At 41.6% G+C, this 10,706-nt stretch overlaps 1 protein-coding gene across 1 annotated transcript; it reads left to right on the top strand.

Annotated features, from left to right (window-relative positions):
• BNIP3L (BCL2 interacting protein 3 like) lies at positions 1-10,485 on the top strand. The gene is made up of 6 exons (XM_065745170.1): positions 1-175; positions 5,352-5,538; positions 6,555-6,627; positions 7,683-7,786; positions 8,635-8,784; positions 9,913-10,485. Exons 1-6 carry the CDS (start codon positions 91-93, stop codon positions 9,959-9,961), a joined length of 648 nt encoding a protein of 215 aa, XP_065601242.1. The 5' UTR covers positions 1-90; the 3' UTR covers positions 9,962-10,485.
• The last annotated feature ends 221 nt before the right edge of the window (positions 10,486-10,706 follow it).

Raw genomic sequence — 10,706 nt, 5'->3', positions numbered from 1 at the left:
GCGGCCGGGCCCGGAGCGGAGTCCAGGTTTGTTGTTGTTGTCCCAGCCACAGCGGCTTTCCGTCTCCTCAGCCGCCGCTCCTGCGCCGCCATGTCCAGCCCTCAGGAGCCGCCGCAGCACAACAACAACAACAACCCGCCGGCTGAGGGGACGCACACCGAACCGGGCCTCAACAGTGAGTGCGGCCCCGGCCGGCGTGTGGGAACGGAACGCGATCGGTCGGAGGGGGGCGGCGGCGGCGGGGCCCGGAGCCCCTTCCCCCGCTCTGGGTTGTGATTGGTGGAGCTCGGGGCCGCTCGAGCCGCCGGGAGCCAATCGGAGGCGTCCGGAGGGGCTGTGAGGAGGGGGCGCTGATGCGGGCAGGGCCTGGGGCTGCGTGGAGGGGAGCGGGATTGGGGTGGGGGGAACTGCGCCTCGGGAGTGGGGAGGGAGCGGTTGGGTTTCCCGAGGAGCCCTGGGCCGCGACCGGTGGGTCCCGGTGGGGCCTGAGGTGTCGGTGGGGCGCGGAGGGGCTGAGGTGGGGTCGGGGCGAGTGGAGTGGAGAAGGTTTGTGTTGTGGTTGAACTGAGTTTATTCAGCGGCTGGCGTTACCAGCTAAGATGGGGATACGGCACGGTAGGGGGAGGAGCGTGACTGTGGGAATGAGTTTATTCAGTGGCTGAGTCGATACCGCTGACGTGAGCTGTTTTCCTCTATATCCGGCGTCCGTGTCAGCTGCTCTGCATCCTTTTGTTCCCGGGATAACGCTCACACGGCGCATCCATGGGCTTCGTGTGGGCCTCTGCTGCTCACCTGGCAGAGAGCTTTCCCATGTCTGAATCAGCTGCTTCGACAGTGTCACGTTGGTTGCTTGTAATTGTTAAGGATACCGCAGGTGAAGAGGTGAATAAATTGCGTCAATGATTAACCATCCCTTCAGGGTTTACGATGGAGTCAAACTGACAACGAAATACCGTGCTTGGTTGATCTCTTGTAACTCAGGATTGCATTAAAGAATAAACGATGGCTGTGTCATAACGCTGCTGTTGTGCGATGGTAGCGTTACACCTTGTGATAAGGAGCACAGTTTACAGCCACCTCTGTAAAATAGGTATTTTTACCCGATTATTCAGGTATATTCATATGCTAAATAGTAATTGTGGTGGCTTAGGTTTGCAGCGTGCCTGGTGCCTAACTCGATTTGTTGATGCTTTGTTTATAAATTGCCATCTTCACTTCTATGCTTCAATATTTCCACATTGTTTTCTGCTGGTATGTTAACTTGCTCCCTGAAACACATTAATCAGTTGTAAGATAGGAACCACGAGGGATGAGCGCTGTAAGCTTGGGCTGGATCTGCCCACGTAGATCTTGCTGCTGGGTCAGTGCACAAAGGCTTAGCAAAATCAGTGTGATTACTGGAGGTGGTGAACACAAGGTATGAGAGGAAATGCTCAGTAATCTGTGCTTGGTGAACAAAACAAGTGCAGCCAATCGGCTGCGCATGGGTTTAGTCCTACTTTCAGATGTTCAGCCACTCCACAATGCTTTGGTGTTATAGGTGCATTTTCTGCCATTATATAAGCTTTTCAGTGACCCTTTTCAGGCTAATGAGTTTAGACACTTATTCATTTTACTCCGTGTGTCATTTGTGCGTGTTTAAGGCCTTTCATTCAAAGAACTCCAAGCACTTGAATTGTAGGGCAGAAGACCTGGGAATAAAACTGGTAAATGAATCTTTGTTTTGTTGGGTTCAACTCCCAACCCCCTCCACCCCCCAAAAAACTAATAAAAAAAAAAGTTTACATGCTTTGTGAATCCCAGATGCTGCCTACGTTTTAATTATTATAGAGCTTTGTTACATATTGACAGGAAGTCAGTCCCACCTTGGGCAGGAGCCCATCTAGATCTGTCATGGAAAACTTGCTTAGTAATTATCACAGTGGGGGTCTGAACAGCTTGCTTTTCTTTTCTTTTTTTCCTTGCTAATGCTGTAGTCTATTCAGATTGAGCTTAGCTCAGACTAGTGAGCTATTTACTATTTTTATTTCTACATACGTATGTACCTGCAAATACTTTGAATTTCTCTATTTAATAGAAGCTTGTGTGTGTACAGGGTGGCTGTATGCCAGATGCCAGCCTGTTGATGCTTCAGTTTTGCAACAGGATTGAGGAGGGCTTGCCTGTGAACCAACTTAATGCTTTTGCATAAGTCCTTGTTAAACACTGATCCTGGATGTGTCGGCACACTGTGACTGTGTTAGGGTCCTGCTGAATGGGCTGGAATATGATCAAAATGGGTAGCAAATCCTCTACATTTTAATTAATCTATTCATTTCTACTTAACTTGGGCAGGAAAATACGTCAGCCTTGCTCTTAGAGTTCTGTCTATCCAGAAAAGTCAGGAGCTGTTCTGGTGTTTAACTCCTTATGGAATGGAATAGGTGAATCGTGCAATTCACATTTACCAGAGACCTGCTATGAAGTGGCTAACAGATATTTCTGCTGTTTTTTTTTCTCTTAAGAGTATGATTTGAATGCTGTTTCCCACCAAACTTATGAAAAAGCTTTATCACTTTTTACAAATATCATTGAGTCCTCCAGGAAAACAGTGAGCATGTCAGTGGTTAATTTCTTCATGAATAACTACAAAGATTCTGTATGTATCAATTCATAATGACATAATTTGCATTAGAGCATGGCCAGAATTCACATAATTTTGGAGAGAAATACTGTTTTTATAAACAGGTTCTGGATTTTTTTTTATTTTTCCCCCAAATTGTGTTTTCTGCTTTCGGAAGGGAGGAGGAAGTAAACTAAAGAGATTACATCAAGGGCCCACGTGAGAATGCTGAGTTCTACCACGTTTCCAGCTTGACAGTCAAATGGGATATGCAGCAGAATTCAACACTCTCATGTGGATGGTTGATATCACTGACTTAGATACAGAGAAAAGTCAGGGTAAGAAGCACTCCTCATTGCTTGGCTGGTTGATCTCTGGTATCTCCTTGTACTTCTGCTCCAGGAGATCCCTCTGGTTGTGACTGTGAAGCCGTGTGTGCTTGCTGGCTGCTCACAAACTGGTTGCAGTTCCCAGTGGGAGGATGTAGCGTGCTGTAGCTTGATGTCAGATTAGGCTTTGATTCATTAAAAGTGAGGTCAGACAGGGAACGTGCTGCTGGTCATGTAAACCACTGCTCGACGTGTTGGGACTCTTTACTCATGCTTAATTTGACTGTTCTTCCTGCTATGGCTGCAATGTATTTTAGATAAACGACGAGTTTTGTCAGTGTGGAGTGAGCACCACTCACCAACAAAATCTTCACGAAACCAAGTGTTGTGCAGGTCTGTCTGGCAGCTGATTCAAGAAGCCCACTGTCTTGTAGGGTTGGTGTACGTCGTGTGATTGTGCGTAAGCTCTGTGCACACCCAGATTCCTTGCTTGTGAATACAGCTTGGGGAAAGCAGGCTGTAAACAGCCAGGACTCAGCAAAGCATGATGCACAGCAGTACCAAGATAAACTATTTCAGGTTCACAAAAACACATGGATAATCTGTGAACTTGCTCAGGCATACGGTCCTTCCCGTGTCCCTAATAGAGTCACAGAGCTGACACTTGGCTGTAAAACAGATGGAGGCATTAAAGTTGCATTTAATAAGAAATCAGTATTGGAAGTTTAGAATCAGGGCAAGTGATTTTAAGAAGTCATTTTAGCTTTAGCATTTGTATTTTTTGGCTTTCTTTTCTCTTTTTGTGTGTTTTTACCTCGGTGATAAATCATTCACCTTCAGATAGTGTCAGTTAAATTACAGAAGCGTGATGATACGATATACGTGTGAAATTGTTCTCTTAATGATGTTGCACTGAAGACTGTATGCGTGTGAGAAATCAGAGATCTTTGCTCTCCCTAATCAGGGTCTTCTCACTTGAAAGCATTATGTGCTATACAGTATCAAACAGAAACAGCATTTATGTTCAGGAAACTGCTGTGACCTCTTTGAGAGGATTTAGAAACTTAAAGATGGTGGAATTAATGCTGTCTGTGCTTTATGTTCTGATGGTGTTTCAAGTAGTTCGTTGGGTTCGTGGCTCAGATTTTAATGAAGAATTTGAAACGGTGGATGCATCAAATGCCAAATTACTTAAAAGGGTTATTAACGTGATTGAAGAGTGTGTAACAGAAACAGTGTCTGAAGAGCTTACAGCTTTCCTAACAAAATGAAGCATCGTAAGGTCCAAACTGCATATACTGTCTTACACAGACCCTTAAGACGTAGCTAAATGATAAGATTCTTCTGCATAGGTAAATGCAGTGTGAAACTGAGTAATTGAAGTGGTAACTACAAAAGGAAATCTGTCAGTTGTCATCTGTTCCAGGCTGGTAGATCTGCTGTGGCTGTGCAGTCATATGATTCTGGGTTTATATCTTAATGAGAAGGTTGGAGTTGGAATTGGATAGGGAATGTATTTAAATACTTGGAACAGATTGAAGGGTGGAGATCTCTTTTACCTTTACCCCTCAGGACACTGAGTGGTATGGATCGAAACACAGCACTTATGAACACAGTGGTAAACACTGTTTTCTATTTAATTAAACCACACATTAAATTGCAGCAGGAACACAAGAAGTTCTGTCTCAGTCTCTGGAAGTATTTCTTTATCGAGAGGGTGGCTGAGCATGGCTTGCCTGGAAAAGCTGTGGGGTGGCCCCCTTGCAGATCTTCAGCAGTGCCTGGTTGCGGTGCTGGGAGCAGCCCTGGGTGTCCTGGCTGAGCTGAGCTTGGACGTGGACTTGGTGTCCCAGAGGTGTGTCAGCCCTAAGATTGTAGTTCTGGGAATGCATACATGTATGAGGCCTTTAATGGTATGACTTCTACAGAAGTAAACGTAAAGTCAAGGGCTGGTTTGCAGATGAAGACCTTAGGAAGTGGAAGGAAGAAGGACAGTATAAAATTGTAGCTAGCTTGGGGAATTGTATGGAAGCAGGGCTGGGGAACAGAATTTTGTTTGGAGTGGATGCGGGAAGAGGAGTGACTCGTGTAACTGAGAGATACGTGGATAATCAAAACTTCAAGCTTTAGAGAGAAATGCGACCTGTTGAAGTATTAATATTTGGGGAGATGAGGACAGTTAATGTGACCAGCTCCAGAGGTAGGAAGCAACATAACATTTTGGGGGTGTTTTTTTTCTTGTACAACAGGAAGTCACATCACCCTTGTCATTGGTACGTGTTTATGAGCTTTTCCCCACCAGTGGTGCATGTTATCTGAATTCACCACGTTCAGGGCTTTTTTTCTGTGTGAAATTGATAAACTTGAGGTGGTTTTAGTTTCACTGCTTTTAATGCAATGGTGTCTGGCTGGCTCAACAGGTTCCTGGGTGGAGTTACAGATGAACGGCAATGGCAATAGCAATGATAATGGCAATGGGAAAAATGGAGGTCTGGAGCATGTCCCATCATCATCCTCCATCCATAATGGAGACATGGAAAAAATCCTTTTGGATGCCCAGCATGAATCAGGACAGAGCAGTTCAAGAGGTAGTTCCCACTGTGACAGGTAAGCAAACGTTTGCTGTCCTGCATACTGTTCACTGCAGTTTTGAATCCTGTAGCTGTTATTTGGAAGGTAACGTTTTTTTCCTCCGACTTTTTGCTCTCAACTATCACATAAGTCATTTTTACTTGAAAAATAAATCACTGTTACAGAAAGCCATGGAATCTAGAAGCAGCAGTTACGTTAACAGTACAGTTAAATTTTAATTGTCATAAACCACTGAGGATATGAAATATATTGACTTTATTGGCTCATTAGTAATAACATATATATCCTTGTTTTCAGTCAAACATATAAAATGCATCACTGGACTTGGCAGTGAGAAGGACACTTGGAATTTGTACTTCCTGCTTTTAATATTCTCCTGTTTTTTCTGTGAAGGCAAAGTATCTTTGCTGAACAACATAATCCTTTGAGGCACACGTGAGCATCACAATATCCTTGGTTGCTCATTGTGCATTTCCCTTGAAGGCTTTGGGCCAGTTTTAGAGATCCATGAGTGGTTTCTATAAATAATTTTTCGTGTCCATCTGCTTATGACTCCTTTGGATTTCCTGAATAGTGGCTGTCTGTTGAACTGCCTTGTCTACTGTACATCTTATACAAGTAGCTGATCAGAAATAAAAGATATTTAAAATCAGTTTAATTACGGACTATAGTAGACAATGTTTGAAGACTTCATATAATATTTAAAACAGAATGCTTGTTTTAATAGAAGATAAACAGCTTTGTACATCCGTGTTGATAAGGAGCTAGCTGCCAATAGTTTAGTACTATTTGGTGTAAATTCTGGAATGGCAGTTAATCCTGTTTAAAGAGGTAAGGTTATTTAAAAAAAAAACAAAGGCTTTTTGAACATATTCTGGTGATTATGATGTGTGAGGTACTGTAGTCTCATTTGAATAGTGTGCAGAAGTGCATGTGGAAATGATTCAACTGAGATGCTATTAATGCTAATTATTCTTTAGCTGACAGCGTAGTGTGACAAAAGTGACTTAATGAAATCAATTTTTCTTTAGCCCTTCACCTCAAGAAGATGGACAGATAACATTTGATGTGGAAATGCACACAAGTAAAGACAGCAGTTCTCAGGTATTTAACCTTTTAAAATAATTAACTGTGAAAAATATGTATAAGTTGTAGGTATTGTGTATTTAAATCCTACATAGGTCGATGTTGGGAGTACTTGAAGGGCAGAGCAAGTTCTCAGTCACCTCAGAAGGTCTTCAGTATTCTGTATTTCACCTGTCAAAAGAAATCTGTGCTGTAACTGATGGATCTCTGTGTGAATCAGTCAGCTTCCATGATAGTGAGCAGTCTTCATAATACAAACTGAGAGGAGACTAATGCTGAACTCTTAGTTTGCTAATGTAATGGAATTTGCTGTCTTCAGCAATATAAGAAAGCAGTTCTGGAAGAGTTAAACCTTGCATTTAATTGTGCCTAAGATCTGGCCAAGAAGTTGTACTGTTGCACTTAAGCCCTGCAGAGAGCCAGAGCTATGTGAATGAAGTTGCTGGCTAGGTCTGCCATCTCTCATCTGTTGAATTTGGTTACTTTTGGCATGGTTCCCTCTTATTTAAAAGTATTGTATCTTATTTCTCTAAAGATAACTCAGGAATTGTTTTAATTCGAAGGAAGAGTTTGTACCAAGTCATTTTGTGCTACAAAAGATCTAGTGTTCTCTGGGCTTCTTAGCTGCCTTTTTTTTTTAATTCTTATGTTTAATGATGTAATGTTAGCTCCTTGGGTGAAGACAGCTGTGCTGAGTGCTTGACTTTCCCTTCTGAATCTGAGGTGCACCCAGGAGGGGCCACTAGTTGCACGTCATAGACATTTTAAGTGTATTTTTTGTAAAAAAAATTGTTTAGTAACAATTAGGTTTAAACAAACAACAACAGAAAAAGCTGAACAAGACCTATATGTGAAAAACTCAACTTACTACAGTGTTGGGATCCTAGATATAATGACAAAATGCCTCCTTTTAGCACAATAAAATCTCTTTTAAATAGTGGGTGGTCCAGGAACACCTGCTTGTTTATCAAGTGCTGCCATTTGGTGCTTATCAGTTTACCACTGTTCACAACTTAATGCCATGAGGAGGAGCTGACTGACTGCTATAAGCCTTGTCCCATGTATGTTTCCAGTCTGAAGAGGAAGCAGTAGAAGGAGAGAAAGAGTTGGAAGTCTTGAAGAAAAGTGCTGACTGGGTGTCAGACTGGTCGAGTAGGCCTGAAAACATTCCTCCCAAGTGAGTTAAACTTTTTTTAATGAATTTTACATAATCATACGGGTTGGAAGGGACCTTTGGAGATCAACCTTCCTGCTAAAGCAGGTTCTCTAGATTCCTTCTTAGGAAGAAGAACCAAGAGGCTCACTTAGGTGCTGTTACTCTATCTGTCCAAATAAGACCATCTCTGGAAAAAAAAAAAGATTTTCTTTGGGGATGCTCCAAAAAGACAAGAGAGTGAAGTTTGAAAATCATAGCATCAGAATTACCTTTTGCTGAAAGTAACAAGAATCTGCAGCAGGTTGATACTGAAGTTTCTGTGCAGAATTATTTAGAGAGTTGGTTACTTGGAGCTGGTATTCATGGGATTTTGTTTTGGCTTATTGAATGGAAGAGTTTTGAGCAAGCCTTATAAATTCTCTGCGCCTTTTTTTCACTCTCTACGTAAAATACGTAATGTTCATCCACAGAAGGGGAAATGTTGAACCTTGAATGCAAAGCATTTTTATTAAATAGAGGATGCTGTTTATGTCTGGCAGACTTCTGTATCTCTGTTCAGAACAAAAAAAGAGGCTCTTGTAACAAATCACATCCTGAAATTCCCTCTCTCAGACCTACCTCTCTCTTCAGCTACTCCTCCCTTTGTCTCTATACTATCTGTGTAAGTGGTCTCTCCACAATACCTCCTATTTTTCTCTTTGATCCTGTACTTTGTAAGGAATCTCTTGCTTTGATCTCTAGCTCTTTGTACTTTAAAAAGGAAAAAAAAAAAGTTCCTACAGAGATCTGTGCATATGTGTGCCAAAAAAGAAATGCAACAAGAAAAATGTGTTGATTTTTTTTTCTCTCTCCTCCTCCTCTTCTTGCAGGGAATTTCATTTCAGACATCCTAAACGTTCAGTGTCTTTAAGTATGAGGAAAAGTGGAGCAATGAAAAAAGGTGGCATTTTCTCTGCAGAATTTCTTAAGGTTTTCATTCCATCTCTGTTCATATCTCATGTTTTGGCTTTGGGACTAGGGTAAGTATTAACCTAATTCTCACTTCAACTTTTTGCATCTGGCTTTGATTTTTTTTCTGCTACTTGAATGTCAGGTGCTTGTGGAAAAGGGCTTTGTCTAGAATAACTTGAGTATTGTTTCACCTTGCTCAAGAGAATTGCCTTTTTGCTTTTGCTTTTAAATGCAGCAGTCATAGTTGTGAATATGTTTTATTTGGGGGCCAAGTTTCTTATATTGAAAATGCATGGATTATCATGAATTTGCAGATAACCTTTGTGATTACAGGGTGTACCATTTAATTATACACATGTTCTACTTAAATACTTAAGGTTGTGTAGGGAAAGTAAGGTGGAAAACAGCTGTGATATTTATTAACCAGTACAAAACCACCGTATATAGATACTGATGCTGAAGTTCTGTGTGTGTGGTGCATGCTCTGTAATTTTCCCTGTCTAATGTTGTAGTTCTCTTGATATAACCAAATATAAAAGTTTGAATAGTTAGATATGAGAAATACTGGATGTATCTTGTAAGATCAGCTGCTGATTTGCTCAGCAACGTTTGCCATGCCTGCGTAATCCAACTTTCCCTGATCTTGCTTAAATTCTAACATGTTTATCCATCTTGTATTTTTCTGTGAAGGAGGCAAAGGTATTGAGTAAATTAGGAGGACAGAATCTATGAAATCATACTGTAAAATAGTTGTAGTGCTGCAGAAGTGAATCTTTTGTGTTAAATCAGAAACACGGACCTCTGACGAAGATCTTCACGTAACATCTGTAGGTCCTCAATACTCATCTCTTCCCTTTTTTGGCAATACTTTGCCTTACTGTAATAATCTTCTGGTGGGAGTGTTGCTGAGCTCTTCAAGAGCTTCCTCAGCCAGGTAGTCTACAGACTGCATAAAAGCTCCTGGACTGGGTCTTCTGGATGAGCTTGGAACTGTAAGGAGCCTGTTTTTACTGAGCATTTATAACTTCTAGACTGGCCTGACAATGTCACTCTTAAATCCTTTTATAAAAGGAGAAGTGAAGTCCTTGGAAGAGCCTCATCAAGCTTGAAAGACAAATAGCAGAGTGCGTGAGAAGTGTTTGAGCAGCAGGCAGTATTTCCGTGAACTATGATATGCTTTATACTTTTTATTTCAGCATCTACATTGGAAAACGACTGACCACACCTTCAGCCAGCACTTACTGAAAGACGGAGTGCAAAACCTGGAAACCCACGTGACCTGTGAAGGTGTTTCTGTCTCGTTTAGTACATTTGACTTGAGACCGTTTTAAGCATGACCCTGACTTCACCCTTTCTTTACATATCCAGGTTTTTTGCTAATTCTGGATTTCAGTATTGTGTTGGAACTCTGTTGAGGTGTTTCGCTCTCCACATTCTTTTCCTCTCTCCTCCCATTCCCTTGCCTCTTGGCCTGCAAGACACGTCAGAGTTGCTGAACAGAGTTTACAACTGTCTATATGTTGCAAGGGCTTCTCTCAATGCAAAATGCCACCAGCAAGTTTTAATTTTATCAGTGATGCTGTTGCCTCCTTAGTGCAACCTGACTTAAATTGCAGTTGTGCATGGTATAAATGTTGACTGTGTAATAGTGATAAAAATTCAGTGTCTTCTGAAGAAAAAAATATTGATTGGATGAAATTGAATTCTGCTTTCGAGAAACAAACCGGTTGTGAAATAAAACCAAGAAATTCCTGGCAATAAAAAAAAAAGTTTGAATCAGCTTACAGGGGAATTTACTTCACGCTCCCCCTTACGTTGGCTAACACCTTTTGATTTGCAGGAGGCAAAGACTGCATACATTTTAAAGTAGAATAACAAAATCCATCAGCATATTTTAATATTAGATAATTGTTGTAATTTTGTCTTTTCTATGAAGTCAGCTCCTTATTCCTTGTAGGAAATCTGTCTGATGCCTAGAAGTTATTAGAAA

This window comes from Cyrtonyx montezumae, unplaced genomic scaffold (genome assembly GCF_038088225.1).
Source record: "Cyrtonyx montezumae isolate F1298 unplaced genomic scaffold, pur_monq_1.0 scaffold_33, whole genome shotgun sequence".
NCBI classification, from domain to species: domain Eukaryota; kingdom Metazoa; phylum Chordata; class Aves; order Galliformes; family Odontophoridae; genus Cyrtonyx; species Cyrtonyx montezumae.
This window is presented reverse-complemented; position numbering and strand designations above follow the sequence as displayed.